Source organism: Pholis gunnellus (assembly GCF_910591455.1).
Source record: "Pholis gunnellus genome assembly, chromosome: 3".
Lineage (NCBI taxonomy): Eukaryota > Metazoa > Chordata > Actinopteri > Perciformes > Pholidae > Pholis > Pholis gunnellus.
In genome coordinates this window covers 26,692,815-26,719,556 of record NC_136529.1, presented here as the reverse complement: position 1 = coordinate 26,719,556, position 26,742 = coordinate 26,692,815, and the positions used below count along the sequence as shown (strand labels likewise).

Sequence of the window (26,742 nt, the reverse complement as noted above, 5' to 3'; positions counted from 1 at the left end):
TACAGATTTAAATAAGATGAGATAGAACTGTATTAATCCTGAAGGACATTCTTATGCCAGAGTTTCATGAACGATGACAACATAAAGAACAAAAAACAATATATAACATAATTATATGAACAATAGAAAAACAATTGTTAACTGTAAGATAAATAGTACTGACACCGTTGCAAAGTAGAACACAATAGTAATAAGAGTAAAGTAAAGAAAGAAAGTAAAAGATTTAACTAAAATAGAAAGAAACAACAAAATCTTCTTCTCTAAAACCTCCACCACAGACTCGTGATTGACTACCAGAACAGAACCAGCTTCCTGTTTCAGTGTCACGTGTTTTCACAATAAAGCAGCCGACAACAAGCTGGAATCAACAGAGTTTACAATAGAAGAATAAAGTTAGTTTAATGTTAGAACTGTTGGAATATCAGCTGAACAAATCACAGTTTGAACCTCTTCAGACTGCAGAGGACCCCAAAGACTAAATCAATATTTTCAGTTGTAGTGCAGTAATGACCGACAGGACAGAAAAACAAATCCAAAGTTCTGTCACGTAAATAATTAATTTGGTGTCTGAATTATACTATTTTATTCTTTCTGTTTGAATATGTATTGAAGGAAAGAAGAGGAACATCAATATAGCGTTAGGTTAAACACTTTAACCGTAGTTTATGGTTTCAATGTTAAGAAAACCTCACATTTTAATTTGATTTGTTTTGTTTCTTCTTCTTCTAAGTGGTGAAGTGTTCGCTGACCTCGGAGCTCCTCTCTGTGATGACGGTTTTGTCCACCAGGTGTCGCTGTTTCACCTCTTTTATCTCTGCACTGAAGCGCCATCAAGTCACACAGAATGAGTCTGAGTGTCACCGGAAGTCCTTTAACTTTGTTTTGACATTAAACAACAGAAATCAAATTTTTGCTTAAATAATTACTAATTCTCCCTGGTGTGATCCAGTTAATGAGGTTAGGTAGTAATAATATGGGGCACATCTCAATCTACACATAAATAACAAATAATAAATAACGAATAATAAATAATAAACAATAAATAATAAATAATAAATAATAAATAATAAATAATAAATAATAAATAATAAATAATACATATTAAATAATAAATAATAAATGTGCATCTCCAAATATCCCTATATATATATATATATATATATATATATATTTATATACATACACAAACAAAAATACATTTAATAAAAAAGGGGGCGGCAAGAGGAGAGCAAAAAATTATTATTTTGAAAATGTGACCGGAAGTGTCCCGTGTTGTTAACAGGGTGTTGGTGTGTAACTTGATGCCGCTGCGTTCAGAGCAGCTGCTGAAGAGAGGTTGACGCACAGCCGAGCAGCTCGCTACAGACCGGGGGTTCAGTGGAGACACCGGAGCCTCGTACAGTGTTTAACCCGTAAACAGAGGCTCACACAGCGGGGCCGGTGATCCGGTTCTACCGGCTGAATGTGTTGGAACAACCGCCTGTTAATCTGGATATACCGATAGCGACTCCACACTTAAAGGGGGCTTGATGGGATTTTATTTATTTTTGCCAGGAAAGTAAACCGCTTTAAAATGGCAACCGCCGCCCGCTCCTCGCGACCGTAGCGCGAGACTCAGGTAAGGGTTTTCCCCCCACACCTGGGGACGAAGCTAGCTTACGTTAGCTTTGATTTTAAGTCACAATCTGACGCATGTCTCTTGCCGTAGGGACTGCGTTTCTTTTGGAGGGTAAGGTCAGAAAACCAAATACCATTTAAAAAACCGACAGTTAAAAACAAACCCGCTTGTTTGAGGGGCTTTGGTCGTTTTTCGAACACGACTTTGGGCTTTTTGCAAGTCTTCATGACCTACAGGTGTATTCGGCGAACACATAATGCATGTTGTTGCTCTATATTGTGGTTTAAACACTCAGAAGTTGGTCCGGGTTTCTTCACCACCGCCCTCCGTGGCAGTCTGCGGGGGGAGGAGGCCACGTTTAAGTACTCGGTTCTTTGAATGGAGTCTGGTTGGAAGCGTTGCAGCTGCTGCAGCTGTCACAGAGATGCTCGGACACACAAAACAAGTAAAATAAGGCTTAACAACACACAACAATCAGTCATAACGAGTGCAATGACGTAGCGGTTGTTTTAGTTATGACGTCATATACACCTGTCTAACCCCGCACCCCCCCAGGACAGGTGTATTTTCGCTCCCGGCTGTCCTTCAGGTGTTATGGGTAGATGAGTTTGTTTTGAAAGATTAAAAAACACTAATGGAGGAAAACGTGCTTCAAAACGTCGTTGTGGTGACGTCTTTGCAAGGGGGCGTGATAACAAATACGCCACTAAATTGCTGACAGGCTTTTAACAATAACATTAAAATCAGGTCGTCTATCACTTCCTGTTTGAGGCGTCCAGTCACAGGTGTGTCGTCACAAAGTGTTTCAATTGGTTCAGAGCGTCCCGGACTGGAGGGTGGAGATAAGACAGACAGACAGGTGAAGAGCGAGACAGACACTGTGTCTGTGATCACCTCACTGTGTTTTAACGCAGCTGAATTCACCATATCTCAGAGAGACAGACAGGTGTTTCGTCTCTAGATGGAGCTGTGTTAAGTGTCTTAAAGCTGCATTCTCTCTGGTGTCCACCAGGGGGCGACTCCTCTGGTTGTATAGAAGTCTATGAGAAGATGACTCTACTTCTCTCTTGATTTATTACCTCAGTAAACATGAGTTTATGGTCTCAATCTCTAGTTTCAAGTCGTCTTCAAAACAGCATGATGTTCATTTAGTAAATGATGGTCCATTTAGAGCAGGGTATGCTTTAGGGGCGGGGCTACACGGTGATTGACAGGTCTCGACCAGAGACGTCTCTACGTCACTCCTCCTCAGTCCAGATATGGTTACTTCCTGTTCACTGGTTGCAAAAAAACAAGATGGCGACGGCCTGGTTCTGCTTGTCGTTGTGAGTCGGACAGTTACAGGAGTCTCATTATGAATTTGTTTAAGGGCTGTTTTAAATATTATGGTCTGTTTTAGGTGTGTCAAGATGTGAGAACAGCTGGATCATTATGTAAATCTGTTTATGAATAAATGAATAAATAGATCGGAAATAAAAGTGATAATTGAACTGCTGCTCTCCCGCTGGCCGCACACGCTGCCGAGTTATATTTATTGATACAAGTTTATTTAATTAATCGAATTCCTTTAATCCGATGAATCGCTTTATTTAGTTATTTTCGATGACGTAAAAAAATATGATGCCACCCGAAGCTTCCTTCAGAGATTTGAGGTGCAGCCCTATAGACCAGTGGAAGTGGGACACAGCTGGTTTGTGTTGTCTATATCGGGGGGGGGGGGCTACATAATGACATCCCTCCCCCATCATCCGTCTCCTCACCCCCCCTCGCTGTGTGTGGATGATAAACCCCGACCCCCCCCTCCCTGGGGTTTGAAATGGAGACGAATGAACCAGACCAGCAGACAGCAGTCTGCTGACGTGAAGCAGGTCATTTTATTGTGGCATTAATTTCACAGCTAAGCAGTAATTCACAGACCGATGCAGAGTATTAATGAGTACTACTAATGAGTACTGATCCGATATCAGTGTAGTGGAGCTTATAGAGGTCAAGAAAACGCTGCTGAACATTTTATTTACATCGACCTCGTTAGGACGTTTGTTCTGGAGGGTCACATAAAGTTCTGAACAAACCCCAATGAGTCCTGATCAGGTCTCAGCTGGTTTTGCCTCCTCACAGCCTCACTTCCTCTTCCTTTCCTTCCCTTCCTCCTCATTGTGTTTGTCTTGTTTCCTTCCTCCCTTTCACACTCGGCTGCAGGTTTGTTGGTCTCTGGATACATCCACACTAGTACATTTTTCGTTTTAAAACATACATTTGTATTTTAGCTACGTTTAGGCCGAGCATTGTAAAATCCCTAAAACGGAGACGTTTGGAAACGCTACTCCTCCGGGGTTGCGTTCTAGTGTTGAAGGGAGGAAACGGAGACCGTAGACGCCCACGTTCACTACTTGATTGGTTCTTAGCAGTCGCGACGTGTCCTACCAGGTTAATTCAACATGGATAACGGATTACTGGGCGTCGCTGACCTTGTTTTCTTTACTAGCAGCTGTTGTGCAGTTAAAATGATGCATTTTATAATTCTACTACTACCGACATGCGGAGGAAGCGAGCGGTCTAATACCCTTCCTAGATTAAGTATACGTCCAATACGTATGTTAAATGTAGTATCATCATGATGTGACCATTGGAACCATCTGGAATTATTTAAAGGAGACAGAATATAGAACAATGAGCTATGAGTTGAGCCTGTATGTCTTTATTATAATATCATCTCCTCTCTGTCCTCAGCTGATCCTCAGGAGCTCCATGTGTCCTCGCTGGTTCCTCTAGCAGCAGATCGGGCATCATGTCGGCGGCTCAGACCCAGAAGGAGAGCGGCGAGGCGGGCTGGGGCTGTCTGGAGACTCTGGGTCTCAGTCAGAAGGAGCTGGTCCTGGCCGAGGCCCTTCAGATGGAGTACGACGCCCTCTCCAGGCTCAAGCAGGACAAGAGCGGAACCACAGAACCCAGCCAGACCGGCTCCAGAACGCCGACCCGCTCCAAGACCCCGAATCCCACCATCGAACGACCGCGACCCACACCCAGCCAGCCCGTTCCTGCCCCCGCAGGAGGAGGCCTGCTGAGGGGCCTCTCTGGTTCCGACCCGTCCCTGAACCAGCCTGGAGGGTCACGGTCTCCGTACTCCATGCCCACCAGGGCGCTGCCTCCTCAGGGAGGCACCTTCAAAGACTCCCCGTACATCCTGGACAGTCCGGAGGTCAGCAAGTTCAGGGACTTCCCCAGTTCCAGCCCCGGGGACTCGCTCGGATCTGGGTCGGGACTTCTTTCTAAGGGCTTCTTCCCCTCTCTTCCGGACGATGTCCCCCCCGCCCTCCCCCCAAGAAACCCCGTACCCGTGTCGTCGGGGTCAGAGAACCCCTTCCTGCCCCCTCGAGGGTCCACCGCGCCCCGTGACGTGAACCTGTTCACGCCCGACGTGGATCCGCCCAAAGTGAGTTCAGGAGAGCTGAACTACGACAACATCAACGACTCGCTGTCCCGACTCAACGGGAGCCGCCAGGGGCCCCGAGGTCGGAGGGCCAACGGGGACCAATCGGGGAAGCCTGTGGCTCGGAGTAAGACCCTCCCCCCTCAAGTCCCGCCCAGGACGTACGTACCGGTTCCCAAGAGCAACAAGAACCAACGGCGCGTCTCTGCAGACCCGGTAAGACCCTGCGGTTACACTGTAAAAAGAAAAAGGTTACCGTTAACCATCACAGTGTAAATAAAGTTTCACTGACTATCGTTATCCTCCGGACGGCTGTGTGTGTGATTGACAGGTGTCTCTGGGCTCCAGGATGAACGGGTTTGGATACGAACTGTTCCAGGTGTCTGAGGAGAGAGACGAGGAGGTGGCAGCTTTCTGTCACATGCTGGACGTGTGAGTAACACACACACACACACACATATATATATATATATATATATATATATACACACACACACATATACACACACACATACATACACACGCACGCACACATGAATAATACTTTAACTACATGAAGCTGATAATACTAGCCCAGACGTACCTGTAGTACTGCAGTACTGACAGTACTCTTGTGTGTTTCTACAGCTTACGCTCGGCGTACCCGCACAGCGACGGCTTGAAGAACGGCGGCTTCGTCTGGTCTCCGTCCGTCGGTCTGGAGGAGCTGCATCAGGGTCTGGGGGTCAGCGTGAAGGTCACCGTCATCAGTGAGCACTTCAGAGAGCCGCTCACCTTTACCTGTGATGGTAAGACAGGATGTGACTGACTTCAAAATAAAAGACACTCTGTCTCTCTGTGTCTCTGACTCATTGTCTCTCTGTCTCTCTAAGGTTCGTCCACGGTGGACCTGCTGATCTATCAGACTCTGTGTTACGCTCAGGACGATCTGGATCACATGGACGTGGACGACTACCTGCTGAAGGTCTGTGGACACGACGAGTTCCTCAACAAGTAAGAACATTCATCAGTCTGCCCGTCTCCTAACTGTTATTATTATTAATGTTATTATATTACATTTATTATCTAAGTGACTCTTGATGACGTTAGGCGGTCCTCAGATTAAATACTTCACATAACTTTACAATGATTATAATAATGATGATAAAAACAACGATAGTAACAGTTGAGCTGCTGTCTGACAGACCTCACAGCCTGCTGCAGTAAAACTGATCTGTGGTCTGTGGTTCTGACTCTGACTCTCGTAATAACAGAGTGCAGCTGAGCTGTGGCTGCTGGTAGACCAGCTACACTAATGTTCACCCACCAGACAGACCACAACACACACACACACACACACACACAGCTGTGCTTATGTCTTTTCTGATGTTTATATATGAATCTCCAGAGAGTGTGTGTGTGTGTGTGTGTGTGTGTGTGTGTGTGTGTGTGTGTGTGTGTGTGTGTGTGTGTGTGTGTGTGTGTGTGTGTGTGTGTGTGTGTGTGTGTGTGTGTGTGTGTGTGTGTGTGTGTGTGTGTGTGTGTGTGTGTGTTGTCCGTGGAAGTGTGCTTCAGTCCGATAAGCTGCAGCTGTGAGACTGAACTTCCTGCGGTGAAACAATAACTGTCTCTCTGCAGAATTATTAATAGTATAAGTTGTTTTAAAGACATTTTCCATGTTGCATATTATAAATACAGATGTTATTTTAGTGATTAAAGTGCTGTAGAAGAGAGTGAACTCTTTAACGCACATGTTAAAACAAGAAGACTGATTGAATGCAGACTCATCATCTACATGGAGACAATTATAAATTAAAATTAAATGTGAAGGAAAAAACCTGATTAGATATAAAAAACTAATAAATGATCTACTTTAACTCTTTACATTTAACCGCAGTACAAGACCTCAAGAGTTTTATTTTGTTTTGTTAATACTTTCTGTCTCTCTGTCTGTCTCTGTCTGTCTGTCTGTCAGCTCTCAGACTCTGGCCGGTCTGGAGTTTGTTCAACAGTGTCTGAAGTTCGACTGGGACGTCCGACTGGTGCTCACCAAGAGATCCTCCATCAACACGGAGCTGTCCCGCACGGTCCGGACACACAAACACACACACACACACACACACACACACACACACACACGCTCTAACAGGAAACCCACAGCTGTCTATAGTGTTTAAAGTGACGAGTTTTGTTTCTCATGCGTGAGGTCTGACCCCCTACAGGTGAAAAGCTCTCTGCTATCGGCTGGTGTTTGGAGCCAGGTGATGTCACCAGCTGTACTCTGCAGAGAGTGACATCACCTGGCACCAAACACCAGCCAATAGCAGAGATGCTGTTCATCAGGCTGGTTTTCATCACTTAGACGTGAGCTTTTCAAACAGGAGTCTGGTGCGGGACAGAACGTGGATCATTAAGAGAGAAATGCAGATTAATTTTTTATTTTTTTAACCTTTTGACAACAGAAAGAAGACGATGAGACGTTGTCCACCATGAACCACAACATCCTGCTGCAGGAGCGTCCAATCAAACAGACTGTCACCAGGTGAGGGGCGGGGCCTCTACCTTAATGATTAGTATTAATCATAATGAATATTGGCTCCATTTTTAAATGTCCTGATGCTGTAATTGATTAAATTATAAAGTAGTATACATTTGGTCTGTATTTTCATCCATTTTCAAGCTTCTTTTTAGGTTAATTTCCCTATTTTTCTCTGTGAACAGGGAGGCTCTGACTCTTCTGCTGGATACTTTTCATAATGAAGCCGAGTCCTTCCTGCTGTCAGAGGTAACAGCTCTCTCTCCAAAATGTCTTTGCGTTCCTAAAATCTCCTCTCTTTCCATAACGTCTCCCCTTGCAAAAGATGTCCTCTCTTTCCAAAATCTTTTCTTGTTTTCCAAAAATGGTCTCCCCCTTCACAATGTGTCCTCTCTTTCCAAACTGTCTTCCTTTTCCAGATTTCAAAACTAAAATATTTACTCTCAAAGACAGACTCTCCAGAACTCAAATTAAATTGTTTTCATGGACCAAATCAAACCACATTTCTTCTTCTTCTTCTCCTTCTCTCCCGTTTGTCTCTGAAGGCGGAGCTGTCGCTGCACGTGGAGCGTCTCGTCCAATCGGTGAAGGCGCTCTGCAACTCGTTAGCTGCCGTGGAGACGCCCGATGTGACCTCCGCCCTCAGCCAGCTCCCAGCATGCCCCTGTCGTCTGCAGCCCAAAGTCCTCAAGGTGAGAGACAGACAGACAGACAGACAGACAGACAGACAGACAGACAGACAGACAGACAGACAGACAGACAGACAGACAGACAGACAGACAGACAGACAGACAGACAGACAGACAGACAGACAAAAACAGATAACATAAAAAACAGATGTTCACATGTTGTTCTCTTCATGGTGTCTTCTCTTCCCGTCTGTCCTCCCAGGATGCTTCAGTGCTCACTGTCAGAGAGAACAGAGGTACGTCCCAACGTCATCAACAGCACAGGCTGTTCGGAAACACTACCACTTTAGTCCACAGGGACCGCCAAAATCAACAGAATAAAAGTTCCTTGTAGCAGCTTTAAGTAAAAGATCTGAGTACTTCCTCTTCCTGCATAATTCTCTACAATAAGAAATATTCATGACTAAACGATGAAAGTTCAGGACAGCACCTCTGAGGTGAATTCAGATGTTCCAATCCTGTTTCTGATCTCCTGGCTTCACAGAGAAAGTGGTGGAGAAGTTGACGGCGGCCATCTTGGATCTGGTGGATCTGTACTGCAGCACGTTCAACGCCAACTTCCACACGACGGCTCAGAGTCGCTGCAGCACGGCGCCGGTGCAGGAGGCCGGCCTCGTCACCAACGTGCTCTCCTTCAACGTGCACGCCGCCCACCGCATCCCCATCACCTGGGCCGCCAGGTACGACGAAACAAACACGCAGACACAAACACCTGCTTCAGAAGGTTCCTAACGAGGTTAAAAATGACCCGGAAGTATCTGATGAGAGCTCGTCAAATCCTCTCAAATCTAAGGAAAGGAGCTTCAGTGCTTCCTTTCTTACCTCCTTTAAAAATAGGATACATTGGACAATCATTTACACAAGGAAACGAGATAATGTCGTCTCACAGAGCAACATTTAAAGCGACATGACAGACACACAATCAATCAAAAACATAATTACATAAAACTCTTTTATTTTAGTGGAATTCTCTTAACACGGTGGACGTCTTTTCTCCTTCACATCTTGACCTCATGATGTTTTCCATAGAGAAGACACCTGTGTGTCATTTTTTTCTTTTTTACTATTCGACTGCAATTGAGACGAACTGTCAGTTAAGTTTAGTTTATACTCGCCGTAGTGAAGCCAGTGCTTATAGAAAGCCGAAAGTGCCATTAAATACATATATTTTCACCCAATTTATCGCTTATTGCAGCGTTTTTGACCAACAAAATGTGTTGTTTATGTGTTTAAAAGCAGCCGAAAACGCAGTTTCTTACGTCGTCTTTAATTTGATAATGAGCCCCTCCTTCTGCTTCACACAACCAGTAAAGCCAAAGTAAAGCCGGACCAAAGCAGTGTCCTACTATTGTTAGGATGTGATCTGTGATGTCTCTGTGAACTGCCTGATAATATAATCTCCTTGCCCGCCTTCATTGTCTTTTTAAAATTACCCCTTTTAATCGTTGTAGTGTAAATATAACTATTGGATTCTTATTATTAACATAATTCGGGTGGAATAAAAGAGGCTTTTAATGGCACTTAAAGAGCTCCAGCTTTTCAGACGTGACTGTCACAAATACGTCACTTTGTTTAATTAAACCGGAGGCCTTAAAAATCTATATTTGAGTAAATATTTTGCCTCCAAATTAAATAGTTTACAGGATTTTCAACCTTTGTTTCTTTACAATGCACATAATACTTGACTTCTTTCTTTACAGAGATCATATAAAGTAGTTTATGAGTTTACAGAGAATCACAATCCCTCCTCTCTATTGTGGAGGTTGTTTTATGGCTTTTAGCCGGTTACACGTACAGTCTGTGGTCATATCTCTGAGTTACACTCGTTGTCTTCTTGATTCTTCAGTTTATTTTGTCTGTACGCCCTCTGGCGTTTTGGAGAATAATGCAACAAACTGCACGTTGAGCATAAACGCCTTTATCGTAGCTCGGGCGCCATCCGAGCTACGGTGCCACGCGCGACTATAAACAAAGCTTTAGACGGACGGACGGACAGACAGCAGCGAGCTGTAGTGTGAACAAGCACACTGATGATTCAGCACTGTGTGTGTGTGTGTGTGTGTGTGTGTGTGTGTGTGTGTGTGTGTGTGTGTGTGTGTGTGTGTGTGTGTGTGTGTGTGTGTGTGTGTGTGTGTGTGTGTGTGTGACAAAGGAAACTCAGCTGAGAGCTGCTGCCCCTCCCCCACTAACACACACACACACACACATACACACACTCTCTCTCTCTCTGCTGGGACAAAGGGCTGACTGCCTGGGAACCAGAGCTGACCTTTGACATCCGAGAGGAGGCAGGGCCGGCCGACACCTGGCTGTCAGCATCACACGCCATCTGTGTGTGTGTGGTGGAATTTAACTGAGTACATTTACTCAAGTATTGTACTTAAGTACAACTTTGAGGTTTTTGTGAATATTTCCACTACTCTTACTCAGATCCTTTACTGCAGTAGAAGTAAAAATACTAAAACGTAAAAGACGTTACTTAAGTAAAAGTACAGAAGTATTATCAGCAAAATGTACTTTAAGTATGAAAAGTAAAAATACTCAAATCAAAGTGTTATCATAGAATATTATGATGATCTCTTTTATCATTTACTAAAACACGTAAGAGCATTTTTATGTTGAAGTTCTTCAAAGTGAAGCCAGTGTACTGCTGGGTACATTACTAGTAAAGTACTGCATCGTATCGTATAAATATATCAGGTTTTTAACATAAATAGTAACTACACGTGTCAAATAAATGTAGTGCAGTAAAAAGTACAATATTTACTGGCGACACTGCACTTTGTTGCATGCATTACATACTGAATTTATTTATCCGCTTGAGTTACTTTTTTACATTAAGATTTTATATAAAAACAAAAACAAATGATTTATAATATAATACATATTAATATAACATTTTGTCTCAGCGGTTCAAGACCTTTTACTTTTGTCGTCGTCTGGAGAATAAAGTATTTATATATATCATAATATATTTTGGTGAAATTTGATTAACAATAATTTAAAAGTGTAAGATGTTGCGCCGCCTATTGGCCGTTTTCATGCCGATCTGGAAACAGATTCATCACATTGTGATTTGTACATCTCTGATATCATCATGACATCATCATGACATCATCATGACATCGTGTCCCCGTCCCGCTCTCTGATTGGAACAGTTACGAGGGTTTCTTCCTGTCCTGCTCTCTGACTCACGGAGGGGCGGAGCTCTGCGCGCCGCAGCACACCAGCAAACAGTCGGTCAGCAAATACCTGTTCCACCTGGTGGTGTGGGACCAGAGGTACGTACCACAGCCTCACCTGCACACACAGAACAGTGTTCAGGTGTAGTTAATGATACAACAACAACTTACATTAAAGACACTACATGGCCAAATGTTTGGATCTCCAGTAAAATAGAAATTAGTTCTTCAGGTGTGGATCAAAGACTGTATGTAAGAAGTGGACGTAGTCACCGTGATGCCACCTATCGGTTGGTGGACTGACGTTTTGAAGCCTCAAGTTTGGCATTTTGGACGTCGCCATCTTGTTTTTTTGCAACCATATGTGACACCAGAGGGTGGAGCTAAGTGCAACACTGAACTGCCATTGACATTTTTTTTAGCCACCAAAAATTTTACAAATAACTTCAACGAATTGAAAACACGCTGTGAAAGGGTTAAAGTTACAAGACGAAAACACGGACAACAGCGTGGTAGAGACCTGTCAATCTCCGTATAGCCCCGCCCTAAAGCATCCCCTGTTTTATGGTCTGTTTGACTCTAAATGGACCATCATTTACTAAATGAACATCATGCTGTATTGAAGAAGACTTGAAACTAGAGATTGAGACCATAAACTCATGTTTACAATGTTTACTGAGGTAATAAATCAAGAGAGAAGTAGAGTCATTTCCTCATAGACTTCTATACAACCAGAGGAGTCGCCCCCTGAAGGTCATTGGAGAGAATGCAGGTTTGTTGCCTGGTTTAGATGAACACCGTGTTATACCCCCCCCCCCCCCCCCCCCTTTCCCTCTATGCAGGGTGTGTTTCCCGGTGCAGATCAACCAGCTGCCCAGAGAGTCTCAGCTGACGGTGACTCTGTACGCCAGCTCTCTGCCGCCCCCCGGAGGAGCCGAGGAGAAGGGCAGGCAGCGGCGCAGCATCGAGGCTCTGGGCTGGGTCACCATGCCGCTCTTCAACTTCAGACAGTGAGTCACATGACGCCCCGACACAGGAAGTCATCACCTCCGACTAGTTCAAGGCAGTTTATGTTGACGACCTCCACGTTCATCACTTCCTGTCCTCTATCTGAATAGAGAGTTACATCAGTTCCTCTGACCTTTATGATGTAGTTTCCTCCTCAGCACAGTGTGTGTGTGTGTGGACTGACCGGAGTGTCTGTGTGTGTGTGTCTGCAGCGTCCTGACATGTGGCAGGAAGTTACTCGGTCTGTGGCCTTCGGCTCCGGGGAGGACGGGAAACGCCCGGACGAGCTCGCCCAACTTCAGCCAGCCAGACAGCGTCATCCTGCAGGTGAGACATCATCCGCTCCACTAGAGTTCACATTCAAAGTCCACATGTCATTGAGTTCAGTCCAGATGACCTGCGGATATTAAACATTTTTAAACAAATAGCTACTGACTACCGGCATCACATGGTCAAAGTGGAGCAAAAACACCCTGTTTGATTAACCGTTTCAGTGAAATACAGTTGGATTAATGGACGTAAAGTATCTTAATCGGCTCCACCTGCTGGCAAACTACAATAATTCACCTCCTGTTGTTGCAACATCTACATGCACCGGTCTCACATATCACTGGGGGAAAAAAAACAGCTTTGTCCTTTAATTTAACTGAACAGGATGACTCCACACACACACACACACACACATATCTAGGTCAGTGTAACTCACATACACACACATCTCTGGCTCTTTGTTTCAGTGCAGTCGACTGATTCAGGATCTGTTTGTTTTTGCCTGATGAACGACGTCGGAGCACACACACACACACACACACACACACACACACACACACACACACACAGTTTTAAAGGGACAGTCCACCAGTATTCCACGTTAAGTTCAGTTTACTCCTCAGCCTGTTATAGATGATATATGTTGTATAATTTATTCTGTGGCTCCGGAGGGTCACAAGATATTCTTCTTTGTATTAATTTTTTGTCTTTTTTTGGGGAAAAACTTTTTGAAACTTGAAGCTCCTCATTAATCAGAATTAGCTTTATTGCCCATCAATGTGAACATCTACAAGGGATTTGATTCAGTCTGTGTGTCTCTCTACCTGTCTATCTGTCTGTCTCTCAGGTGGACTTCCCCACCTCGTCGTTCGAGGTCCTGTTCAGTACTCCTCCTCCAGCAGACTTCTGTCCTCAGTACGACTACTCTAGACTGGACACCATCAGTCAGATCCAGCTGCAGGACGTCCTCCACAAGAAGGCCGTCTTCTGGTCAGAGACACACGCACACAGAGATCTGATGTTATGTGACTGTAATTTAAGGAAAGAAGATGGAAGGTCCTCATGTGTCTCTTTGTGTCCAGGTTGACGGTGGAGGACAGGCGTCTTCTTTGGGAGAAGAAGGCCTTCTGTCAGTCAGAGAGTGCAGCTCTTCCTCTGGTCCTGGCCAGCGCCCCCTGCTGGGAGTGGGCCTGCCTGCCGGACATCTACGCCCTCCTGAAACAGTGGGCCTGTCTGGGTCACCAGGACGCCCTGGGACTCCTCCACGCCTCGTACGTACACCGCCTCCCCCGCTCACTGACACTCACCTGAGTGACATCATCGTGATAACATGAGTGACATCATCGTGTGTGTGTGTGTGTGTTCCAGGTTTCCGGACCAGGAGCTGAGGAGGACGGCTGTTCAGTGGATGGACTCCATCTCAGATCCAGAGCTACTGGACTTCCTGCCTCAGCTCGTCCAGGTCAGATGAGAACTAACTGGAGAGACTTTTATTTTGTCAGCTAACGGGAGAGGCTTTTATTTTGTCAGCTGCAGAGAGAAAAAAGTGTAACAAATCTACAAGTATAACTGATGTTCTCTGTCTGTGTCTCAGGCTCTGAAGTACGAGTGTTACCTCGACAGCTCTCTGGTTCGGTTCCTCCTACGGAGAGCCATCGGGGACATTCGCATCGCTCACTACCTCTTCTGGTCAGCTGATCACACAGAAACAATCATTTTATTATTTTTATTTATCGTTCATTTTATATGTCTCATATATATATATATATATATAAAAATAAAATCGCTGTTGGTCAGATCACAAATATATAGTTAGGATTAGTTAAACTGAGTTTAATCTTGTTTGTCTCTCAGGCTGCTGAAGGACAACCTGCAGGACAGTCAGTTCAGCGCTCGGTATCAGCACCTTCTGGCCGCTCTGCTCTGCTGCGTCGGTCGAGGCCTCCGTGAAGAGTTCGACCGTCAGTGCTGGCTCGTCTCCGTCCTCGCCACCGTGGCTCACAAAGTCAGAGACGCTTCGCCGTCCAACAGACAGGTGAGAGGACACAAAATATATCTCAAACATTTACTGTACTGGCAAGTTTTGTATTTTTTTCTGTTTTTGTAAAGAATAAATTGTCCCAAATCCAGGATTCCCAATCGTCCTTGAAAACCTGGAAAATTATGTAGAAAAGAGTTCCCTTGGAGCATAATTTTAATAAGTCTTTAACAAATGTTTTGTTTTGTTCATTGAACAGATTTAAAACTGAAAAAATGGAAAATACTCACATCTGAGAAGCTGAAATCAGAAGTTTTGCCTTAAACAAGAAATTATTTATCAAATTATATTTATATTTGCTAATTAATTTTCTGTTGTTCACATAATCAATTAATTGCTGACATCTATTGAACTATTATATATTTATTTGATTTATGTTAAATCAATAAAGGTTTATCTGATATTATTTATATAATATATATTAAAACCGTGTGTCGTTCAAAAACATCACTCTCTATGACGTAAAGTGTAATATGTTCTGCACACATAATGCCTCCGATTTATTGACTTAAAAATTAGTCAATAAATAAATTCAATATCACACAAATCATGAACGTGTGATCTGTGATTTTGGGGCTTTTTTATGATTTAATGTTGATTTTCAATGTTGTAACAATTTAGTACCAGTCCAGCAGAGGGCAGCACCAACCAGACGCATCATAATGTCTGTCAGTTACCGAGCTCATGTTATTAATTATTATTAGCATTATTGATATTATTATTATTATAGAAGTGTGTGTGTGTGTGTGTGTGTGTGTGTGTGTGTGTGTGTGTGTGTGTGTGTGTGTGTGTGTGTGTGTGTGTGTGTGTGTGTGTGTGTGTGTGTTACAGTGTGTGCTCAGGGAGGGTCTGGAGGAGATGAAGCAGTTCTTCTTGGTAAACAGCAGCTGCAGACTTCCTCTGAACCCGGCGCTGCTTGTCACAGGAATCAACATCCAGGTACTGAAAGACACACACGCGCACACGCACACGCACACACACACACACGCACGCAGAGCTAGTTTAAAGTCTGTGTTTGCTCGAATGTTCCCATAAACAACCAAATGAACCTGGAGGACAGAAGTGTTTTATACGAAACTAAAGCTCCGTCTCATGTTGCTTTTATCCTTGGTTTTTTTAGCCCTCGTTAGCGTAATGGCTCTATGGAGGCTAATGTCTGTCCGTCCACCACTTTGGTACAGACTGAAACATCTCAACCACTGTTGGAAGGATTGGGATTAATGTGGTTCATCATTCATGTTCCCCTCAGGATGAACTGCAATGACTTTGTTTATCCTTTGACTTTTCATCAGGTCAACATGTTAATGTCTCTAATACTTTGGTAAATGACCACATACCTGCAGCTTCCCTGTTTGCAAAACATATGAAACGATGACAACCCTCCATTCAACCTGAGGGTGGCGCTGTCTGACCTGGTGGGCTTGTCTGTATGTCCTCAGGTGTTCAACTAGGGACAAAAATCAGTATATGAATGTATAAGGAAAGCATCGATATTCCAGGAATATTAGGACCACATAAATAAAACCTTTATTTTTTTTTGTGGAAAATTCATGCTGCAATTTTTAGACCTACATTTCCCATAATTATTTTTGGGGGCTGCAACACAAGCCCTGTTTTTTATTTTTTGTTTTTAGGTAAAATTCAGTCAAACGTTCTCCATTTAAAAAGTATGTTGAATAATATTAATTATTAATTAATATGAGCTGTTTGAAGTAAGACAACTATCACTGGATTATTTTGACACTGAAGAAAAGTTAGAAACATGATAATTCTCAGGCAAGTTCTGCAGCGTTTAAAATCTAAAGGGTTCGTCTTCTGGAGAGCAGGAATAAGATCAGGATACTTCATGATGATCTGACCAGCAGCTGTTGACATTTTTGTCTGTCTGAACCAAAACATTTGACGGACAATTGACTGAATTAAATTATTTGAACCATAAATGTCTGGTTTTAAATCGGTGATCGTGTTCAGTTCTCCTCTTCTTCTGTCTTTTTATAGTCGTGTTCCTTCTTCAACTCCAACGCTGTTCCTCTCAAACTGTCCTTCCAAAACCTGGACTCTGTGGGAGACAACATCAACGTCATCTTCAAGGTGAGTCGTCTCTCCTATTCTTACCTGTGGTTTTATGTCCTGAAACTGAATAGTTTTCGACGTCTAAAGAGATTAAAAACGGTCTTAGCTCAGGTTGACAGCTGATGTCTCTGACTCTGTCCAGTCAGGAGACGACCTACGGCAGGATATGCTGACTCTGCAGGTGATCCGGATCATGAACAAGATCTGGATCGAGGAGGGTCTTGACATGAGGATGGTCATCTTCAAATGTTTCTCCACCGGCAGAGGACGAGGTACGGACGCACCAAGTGTGTGCAAGGAGGACAGGTGTATCACACAGGAGGACAGGTGTATCACACAGGAGGACAGGTGTCTATCACGCAGGAGGACAGGTGTATATCACGCAGGAGGACAGGTGTATCACGCAGGAGGACAGGTGTATCACGCAGGAGGACAGGTGTATATCACGCAGGAGGACAGGTGTATATCACACAGGAGGACAGGTGTATCACACAGGAGGACAGGTGTATCACGCAGGAGGACAGGTGTATCACACAGGATGACAGGTGTATATCACACAGGAGGACAGGTGTATCACACAGGATGACAGGTGTATCACACAGGATGACAGGTGTATCACACAGGAGGACAGGTGTATATCACACAGGAGGACAGGTGTATATCACACAGGAGGACAGGTGTATATCACACAGGAGGACAGGTGTATATCACACAGGAGGACAGGTGTATCACACAGGAGGACAGGTGTATCACACAGGATGACAGGTGTATCACGCAGGATGACAGGTGTATCACGCAGGAGGACAGGTGTATCACACAGGATGACAGGTGTATCACGCAGGAGGACAGGTGTATATCACACAGGAGGACAGGTGTATCACGCAGGAGGACAGGTGTATATCACACAGGAGGACAGGTGTATATCACACAGGAGGACAGGTGTATATCACACAGGAGGACAGGTGTATCATACAGGAGGACAGGTGTCTCATACAGGTGTATAGCACAGGAGGACAGGTGTATCACGCAGGATGACAGGTGTATCACGCAGGAGGACAGGTGTATCACACAGGATGACAGGTGTATCACGCAGGAGGACAGGTGTATATCACACAGGAGGACAGGTGTATCACGCAGGAGGACAGGTGTATATCACACAGGAGGACAGGTGTATATCACACAGGAGGACAGGTGTATATCACACAGGAGGACAGGTGTATCATACAGGAGGACAGGTGTCTCATACAGGTGTATAGCACAGGAGGACAGGTGTATATCACTGTTGGACAGGTATACAGTATGTTGCAGGAGGACAGGTTTTTTTTAATGCTGTAGAACAGGTGAATTATCAGGAGGACAGGTGTGTTGTTTCCTGTTCTCAGCTGTGATTGACAGGTGTGTTGTTCTCAGGTATGGTGGAGATGATTCCTCAGGCTGACACTCTGAGGAAGATCCAGGTGGAACATGGAGTCACCGGGTCCTTTAAAGACCGACCGCTGGCCGACTGGCTGCAGAAACACAACCCCACTGATGAGCAGTACGACAAGGTGCACACACCTGGACACACACACACACACACACACCTGGACTCGCACCTAAACACGCACACACCTGTACACTCACTCGTACACATTACAGATCAGTTATTTCGCCCTGAGGCTCAAGTTTTAGTGTCTTTGCAGCTTTCGTACACCTATGAAGTTAAACTATTATTATATGGATTGCTAATTGATTAAATATTGATAAATGAAGTCTGACTTTGCGTTCAGGCGGTGGAGAACTTCATCTTCTCGTGTGCCGGCTGCTGCGTGGCGACCTACATCCTGGGAATCTGCGACCGCCACAACGACAACATCATGCTGAAGACCAGCGGCCACATGTTCCACATCGACTTCGGGAAGTTCCTGGGACACGCACAGATGTTCGGGAACATCAAACGGTGAGTCGCCGTGTCATATTCATGACACGGTCACAGTAAACTGGATTACAGGTAGAGGAGTTTGTTAGTGAAATGCATCTTGGGGGTCGTAGTTCTCTCCTTTAGTTTGGGTTTTATTTATCATTGATGAGGTAAATGTGACAGTTGGTCATGATAACGGTTTGAGATCTGACATAGTGATGGTCAATACGTTACGATCAATATTTATATTGATCTAAAGACAACAAATATGTAATATACATGAACAGTATGTATTGTATGTATATAATACTACTACTCCGATATCTCTGACACGGTGCAGGTATTGTTGTTGTGACGTGTGTGTGACTGTTTACCTGTGTGTGTGATGCGTGTCATGTGACACAGGGACCGCGCCCCCTTCGTGTTCACCTCCGACATGGCGTACGTCATCAACGGAGGAGACAAACCGTCGAGCCGCTTCCACGACTTTGTGGATCTCTGCTGCGAAGCGTACAACCTGATCAGGAAACACGCACACCTGTTCCTCAACCTGCTGGGCCTGGTGGGTAACACACACACACACACACAGACACACACACACACACACACACACACACACACACACACACACACACACACACACACACACACACACACACACACACACACACACACACACACACACACACACGAGGGGGAGGGGTGGACAGAATAACAGAAACACCTCGAGAAATCGTAGAAAAAAGACGCTCCTGTAACTGCAGGACCTGATAATCACGTTGTCAACGTGTAATGCTGAAGTGTGTTTGTGTGCAGATGTTGTCCTGTGGGATCCCTGAACTGTCTGATCTGGATGATCTGAAGTACGTCTACGATGCGCTGAGACCTCACGAGTCTGAGGCCGACGCCACCATGTACTTCACCAGGTACACATGCACACACGCACACACACACACACACACACACACACACCTATGATTGTGTATTACCTGTCAAAACCGAATCTGACTTTTGGACGTCTGAAGAATAATTATGGCTCAGGAATGTACAATTTCTCTAAAACAAAACAGTTCACACTTCTGTTCTGTTCAGTTAAAGGTAGCTGGTGAGATAGCCACCGCTAGCGTAGCAACATTAGTTTGTCAGTTCTGACACTCTCATACATGAGGCAGTAAATAAACGGCTATAAATACTTGCTGGAGTGTAGCGTCTTTTGACCCAACTTCATTGGCAAACATTGGTTATAATGCACAAAGAGAACCAGAAACCATCACAATAGTCCTTTACCCGTCCTCTCTCTCTCTACCGGTGCAGGTTGATAGAGTCCAGTCTGGGCAGCGTCGCCACCAAACTCAACTTCTTCATCCACAATCTGGCCCAGATGAAGTTCGCCTCCTCCGAGGATCGACCCACGCTGTCCTTCGCTCCCAGAGTCCACACGGTGAAGAGCGACGGCCTCATCAGGAACCTCTACATCTGCAGACACATCAGGGCCGCCAGCGCCGGCAAGGCATACGTGAGTCGCAGGACGGCTTTTTTATATATATATATATATATATATATTACAATACATTATTGTAGGAGCTAGAGATTAAAAAACGTAAACGTTTTTTTTTTTAATGATTAAAAGGGAACAGAACACATAAAGATAACACGGTGCTAAACATGAGAAAATAAGTCGAACATGTAAATGATAAGATAAGATAATCAAACAGTAAACTAATAATTATTTCTATTAACAGTGAGAAAAGAAAAGACAGAAGAACAAACCGATGAGCCTAAAGATAATAATATAATAATGATTTATTGATGAGTGTTGTGATATTTGTTGTTAAGATGTTGAAACAGCTACATTTGAAGAGGATGAGGGTCCTCACAAGTATAGAAGAAGTACAGATGTGTGTGTGTTTCAGTCGTTTGTAGTGAAGGTGGAGCGTGAGGGTCAGCAGGAGGCGCTGCTGGTTCAGAGGACGTTTGAAGAGTTTCATGAACTTCACAGCAAACTGAGACTGATCTTCCCCTCATCCAAACTACCCAGGTACACACACACACACACACACACACACACACACACACACACACACACACACACACACACACACACACAGAGACACACACACACACAATAAAAAACTAAAGTAATCAGGATTTTATTTTTCACTGTCCATCTTCTCTCCTCTTCGTCCCGCCCCACAGCTTCCCGAGCCGCCTTGTGATTAGTCGTTCCCGTGGAGAGGCGACGGCTGACCGGAGGAAGGACGAGCTGAACGGTTACGTGTGGCACCTGATCCACGCCGCCCCGGAGGTCGCTCAGGTCAGTCGCAGGCTGACATTCTGTGTGATTAATAATAAAAAAGTAGAAAAGGGCCCTCAGCAGAGTGCAGATCTCAGCCAGGTGTGGCTGCAACGACCAGAGCTGTGATGTTTGATGAATACATATAAACTACGACCCCCCCCCCAAAGATACGCTGTTATTTTTTATCTATGCAGCTGCCTGCACCGACTTCATGTGTGTGTGTGTGTGTGTATATATATATATTTCGATAAAGATATATATATTTCGATAAAGATATACTGTGTGTATAGATGTAGAACCTCTTCATACATTTACAGTTTAGTGTTTCTTCGTGTGTCTCAGAGTCTGTCTGCTCAGATCCTAAGTTTCATTTTCACTCAGCGTTTCTGAGAAATGTTCTCACTGAGAGGAAACACATCGGCCTGTACACGTGTGTGGGTGTGTCTCTGTGGGTGTGTGTGTGCGTGCGTGCTAGGTATCGGGTCTTTCCAGTTTTAGAAACTTGGCAGTCGAAGGCGTTTCACTCTCCGTCTTTTCTCTCACATACTCAAACTAAATATAAAGTTATGATACTTTTTATTACATTTGCATTAAATCTGTCGTATTATTATTTAATTTAGTTTGAATTCAATCCTTCACCTTAAAATTATTTGCAAAAATCTGTCGTGTTTTTTTACAAGAATATTATGTTTGCATTACATTTGTTGTGTTATTATAATAATGTATTATATTTGCATTAACGCTGTCGTGGTGTCGACCTTCAGTCTTTGAGGATCACATTTATTTTTAACTTTCTGCTTCCTTGTATAAAGGAACCATCAGTGTCATCAGACGGGTTTATGTGTGTTTAATTATTCACTTTATTCGTCACAACTTCCTTCTTTATTGTGACCACTAAACGCTGACAGAAGCAGTTTTATGACTTTAACTAACCGATCAGATGATTCTGGTCACGGTTTATGATCGTGAATGACAGGAAATGACATGTTGGTAAAATGTTTCGGACCTGGTTGATAATTACCTTTTATCACTTCAAGCAAATCCTGACAGTATAATTAACATTGAACAGCCTCTTTAGTGTCAGAAGCAGCTTTATCAACTTGTCTTGATGTATTGTAACAAACTTAGTAAGAGAAAAATAAAAGCAAGCGCTGCACCAGGCTAGAAAAAATAAATTAAATATTAATAAAAATACGTACAATATTTCAGTTTTTCAAAATGAGGAATTGTACATTTTTGTGCAGGAATATGCAAAAAATGAACAGTATGAAGTTACTGTAATCTATTGAACAGGGAAGATGTAACGTATAGAGACTGTGGAGGGTCCAGGGCCTTTTTGATGAGCCGTGTCGACGCGTGTTTTAATTTTAAATATTAATTGTGTGTTGCAGTGCGACCTCGTCTACACCTTCTTCCACCCGCTGCCCCGAGACGAGAGACCCGGACCGACGGCCACCAAACCAGCAGGTACAAGCTAACCAAGTCCTGCATGTGAGATTCAGTGTAGATGCAACGTTAGATTCATCACGGTAAAACCAGTTAAAGGTCAACTGGTGCACCCACATACTTCCCTGTCACACACATACACACACACACACACACGGCTGTCTCTGGTTACACTGGTGGATAAGATGATAATGATGGACTTCATCTGTGCAGCACAGAGACGAGAATGTTGTGAGACAAGATGTCTGCGTCTTTACTCGCAGCTCATGAGTTCATCATGTTTTCTCTGCGTTGGTAAATACTAGTTGTGGAAGAAGTATTCAGATCCTTTACTGCAGTAAAAGTACTAATACCACACTGAAAATACTCCACTACAAGTAAAAGTCATGCAAAGTATTCATGGTGCAGCAACATGTTTCACTATTACATCTGGTGTTTCTGGATTAATGTTCCTGCTGCATTAACGTGTATGTTGCATTTTAACTCCTTTGTATCCTGTTGGCTAGTTTAATCAATGCGTGTGCGTGTGTGTGTGTGTGTGTGTGTGTGTCTGTGTTGTGTGTGTGTGTGTTGCAGAGCTCACGTGGTCTCCAGCTGCAGGCAAAGAGCTCGGCGAAGTCAAACTGTCGATCTCCTACAAGAACGATAAGCTCTTCATCATGGTGATGCACATACGAGGCCTGGTCAGTCAGAGTGTGTGTGTGTGTGTGTGTGTGTGTTTATTCAGACATGTTGCTAGTTAACCGTCTGGTGACACGACGCAGAGTTAAGACTTTTTATTATAATAATGCTCAAAGTCATGTTTTCTTACTGGTGCTTTGATTGGCTGTTGCATTAATATTGTGTGTGTGTGCGTGTGTGTGTGCAGCAGCCCCTGCAGGACGGCACAGACCCGGACCCCTACGTGAAGCTCTACCTCCTCCCAGACCCGCAGAAGACCAGCAAGAGGAAGACCAAGGCGGCTCGACGCACCTGTAACCCGACCTACAACGAGATGGTAACCAGACAGGAAGTACAGATAAAGATAAATCACCTCGACAGCAGCCATGGTTGTTGTTTATGTTCATAATGATCATTTTGGGAGGGTTGCTGTCATTGGATAAGAGTTGTTAACACTGGGGTGTTTTTTAGGTTGGATAAGTTTTAAGAATATACCGTACCGTCTTGCTAGTTTCTCAAGATTACCAACCTTTAGTGTGAAAACTAATATTCATGCAGCTAAATATAGAAACATATTTCAGTCTGTTCCTCTCTCTCTCCCATCCCGACCCTCCAGCTGGTGTACGAGCGGATCCCCCGGGGGGACCTGGACCAGAGGGTGATCCACCTGCGGGTCCTCGGTGACGGGTCTTTCTGGGAGAACACCCTGCTGGGAGAGACCTTCATCCCTCTGAAGACGCTGGTCCCGGGTCAGCACTGGGTGGACTGGCACCAGCTGGGCGCCGCCGGCTCAGACTCCGCCCACTGACGGACCGGGAAGTGGTGGATTTAAAAAGGGAGAGAAGAAGAGAACCAGTTCTCCTCAGGAGGACGGATGATGATGAAGAAGAAGAAGAAGAAGAAGAAGAAAAAAAAGGAAAGTCCTTTCAAAGTAAAAGCCGTGTGGCTGATCCTCCCTCTGTGTGTGAGGGAGTTTAAGGTTAAAGCAGCAGTTTAACTTAACTAACGTCATTTTTAGTATGTTTGGTTTGTTTTAAAGACCAAATCTGAACTTTTATTGAAAATAATGATTTGATTTATTTTCATGATCAGGTCCTTTTTAAACTTAAAAAATGTCTGCTGATGTGATTACAAACAAACTGAACAATGAAGTCACTTAAAAGTTAAACTAACTCACTAGTTCTTCTGTTAGCTTCAGATTTAATGAACAATTAATAGAATAATTTCTGTCACTGAAAGAAGAAACAGATGAGAAGTTAAAGATTAATATAATGATAATTACAATTAAAGGTTTTGTTTCACACACACACACACACACACACAGGTGCATGCTGGGAAATTGAGACGTTTATCAGCAGAAACAAAAGTAGAAAAAAAGGGACGACTCTGTTCAGAAGTTGGTTCACATTTCACAAATTGTTTTTAATTGTTTAACTTTAATACTGTTTGATTTCTGCAGAAATTATGAAATACTGAATCGTACAGAGAGATCATTTGTGGCCAGTCGAGTCATTTTTCGAGCTGCATTTAAAGAATATTCCAGAGACCATTTAGTTTTTTGCAGCTTTTAGTGTCCTAAAAATAAAACCCCACAAACGTTCGCTGGGCTTCAGTGGTAGAGACGTTTGAACGTTGTGTCTGTACGAGCAGAGCTTTAGCCTCAATGTTGCTAACAGGATATTTTTATAGTGAGGACGATTAGATTTTTCTATCCGTGGTGCACGAGAGAGAAAGATCCTGTTTGTCTCTCCGGCTCTTTGTTTCCACATTTCATTCCTTAATATTTTTTTTTTTTAATCCTGTGATTTTGTACTTGTTTTTTTTTTGGGGGGGGGGGTTAAGCGGCCTCTCTGTATTCCTGATAATCCGGCTGCAGTGAATCTAACGGGAGTCGGGTTTGTCTCCTGCTGGCTGTTTCTGCGCCGTAGACGAACTGAAACAGGTGAAACCTGCAGGAAACAAACTCCACCGATCTGCTCAGCACTCGCTTCCAAATGTGAAAACCTTGAATCTCTGCATTCTGAGAGAAGCCATGTTTGTTTTTCTCACATATTTGAGGTGAATTGAGCCCCATTGACACTGAACTCGTATCACCCGGAAGGTCTTCTGGGATCTCAATCCCGTGCAAATCTGCCATGTCAACTTTCCTTTTAAGTCGTTAGTCAAGTTAACATCAACCGCACTCTTTTCCTAACTCTCACTCTGTGCAGATGGAAGTTTATTGTGAAAGGACACTGTGCATGTAACGCGTTAATGTTGACATGCCGTCCCTGAGGCGTCCAGAAGTCACTCTGTTAATACTCGTCCTGTGCAAATAGGAGCTTTCTTTATACGTTTGACCCTGACGCTCTCCTGTAGTTCTTTTAAACGGATCCAATCAATCAATATTGATCACATGGTTATATTCTGTCACTGTCGCCCAATCGATTAATCGATCCACAACTATTTAGAAAATCAAGTAATCTTTCATGTAACAATGGCAGAAAATGCAGATTTCCGTCTCTCAGTTGTGGAGATGTCCTGTTCATGTTAAACTGAATATCTGAGAGAAAACGAGACATTTAAAGGCTTCAGTTTAGAGACTGACGCCACAATTCTTCACCATTTTTCTTTTACATTTTATAGACCAAACTATAAATTGATAAATCTACATTATAATCTGCAGATTAATTATTAATAAATAAATAAAAAATACTTGTTGCAGCCCTGGTTTAAAAAAACAACACAAATTAAATTACAGGCGGTGTGAACATGAGATATATTTAGATTTTATGTTTATTTATTTATTTTTTCTCGGTTCAAGATTCAATATTCAGAGACGACCCGACTCGGAGAGAACAGTGGATTTAGTGTGAAGTGGTTTAAATCATCTACTCTGTTTTAAAAAGGCAGTTTTTTAAAATAGTTTGGTAAAGCTGTTGACATGGTGACGAGAGTGATGTGCAGTGAAGGTGGTGACACACTGAGGATACAGGAAACAGGAGACAGGAGACAGGAAACGGGAGCAGAATGTAAGTTCACAGTGAACTGATCTTTAAGTACTGTACAGACTCAACTTAATAATAAATGTGATTAGGTTTCTTTCCACGGCAGCATAGTCTGATTTTAGAAGCTCTTTATGATTAATGTGTATTAATTTTATTCTGAACATGTTTTGTATTATTTGCACTACAAAATAAACTTGAATTGAAGAAATAAAGTTGATTTTTGTTTTTTATTGAAACGTTTTTTCTTTCATCTTCACTTTTCTATTCGTTTCCTCCTTTTTTATCTCTCTGTATCTGAACATCCACTTCTGTCTCCTCTTAACTCCTCCCATCTTCTTTGGCCCTTCTTACTGCTTCCTCCTCTTCTTTCTCCCCCTCCCTTCATCTTCCTTCCTTCCTTTGTTATTCCTCCTCCCTACCACCTCCCTTTACACCCTACTTCCTTGTCCTGCTCCCTTCTTCTTTGTCCCTTCCACCTCTTCTTCCTCCTCCATCCTGCTTTGTTCCTTCTTCCCCCCCTTCCTCCTCCCTTGTCCTCCTCCCTTCTTCACCCCGTCTTCCTCATCCTCCCCTTTTATACTAGATTTAAACAACTTATTTACCTTCGGTACATTTAGCTGAGAATACTAG

General features: G+C 43.6%; 1 protein-coding gene across 1 annotated transcript; it reads left to right on the top strand.

Moving 5' to 3' along the window:
* Nucleotides 1-1,407: 1,407 nt before the first annotated feature.
* On the top strand, nt 1,408-26,310 carry pik3c2b (phosphatidylinositol-4-phosphate 3-kinase, catalytic subunit type 2 beta). Its single transcript, XM_079156523.1, has 33 exons — nt 1,408-1,618; nt 4,349-5,264; nt 5,380-5,480; nt 5,676-5,836; nt 5,921-6,041; nt 7,003-7,114; nt 7,490-7,569; nt 7,749-7,812; nt 8,109-8,255; nt 8,455-8,488; nt 8,737-8,932; nt 11,411-11,533; nt 12,277-12,444; nt 12,655-12,769; nt 13,560-13,702; nt 13,795-13,983; nt 14,081-14,174; nt 14,307-14,401; nt 14,567-14,747; nt 15,582-15,689; nt 16,749-16,841; nt 16,966-17,095; nt 18,234-18,370; nt 18,593-18,762; nt 19,129-19,285; nt 19,540-19,649; nt 20,038-20,239; nt 20,637-20,761; nt 20,920-21,037; nt 22,411-22,486; nt 23,042-23,148; nt 23,334-23,462; nt 23,742-26,310. The coding sequence occupies exons 2-33, from the start codon at nt 4,407-4,409 to the stop codon at nt 23,931-23,933; spliced, it is 4,836 nt and encodes a 1,611-aa protein (XP_079012649.1). The 5' UTR covers nt 1,408-1,618; nt 4,349-4,406; the 3' UTR covers nt 23,934-26,310.
* The last annotated feature ends 432 nt before the right edge of the window (nt 26,311-26,742 follow it).

Coding starts and splice junctions, on each gene's coding strand:
- pik3c2b (XM_079156523.1), top strand. CDS start 4,407: ATGTCGGCGGCTCAGACCCAGAAGGAGAGCGGCGAGGCGGGCTGGGGC. Junction 7,570..7,748: donor ATCAAACAGACTGTCACCAG/GTGAGGGGCGGG, acceptor CTCTGTGAACAG/GGAGGCTCTGACTCTTCTGC. Junction 23,463..23,741: donor ACCCGACCTACAACGAGATG/GTAACCAGACAG, acceptor CCGACCCTCCAG/CTGGTGTACGAGCGGATCCC.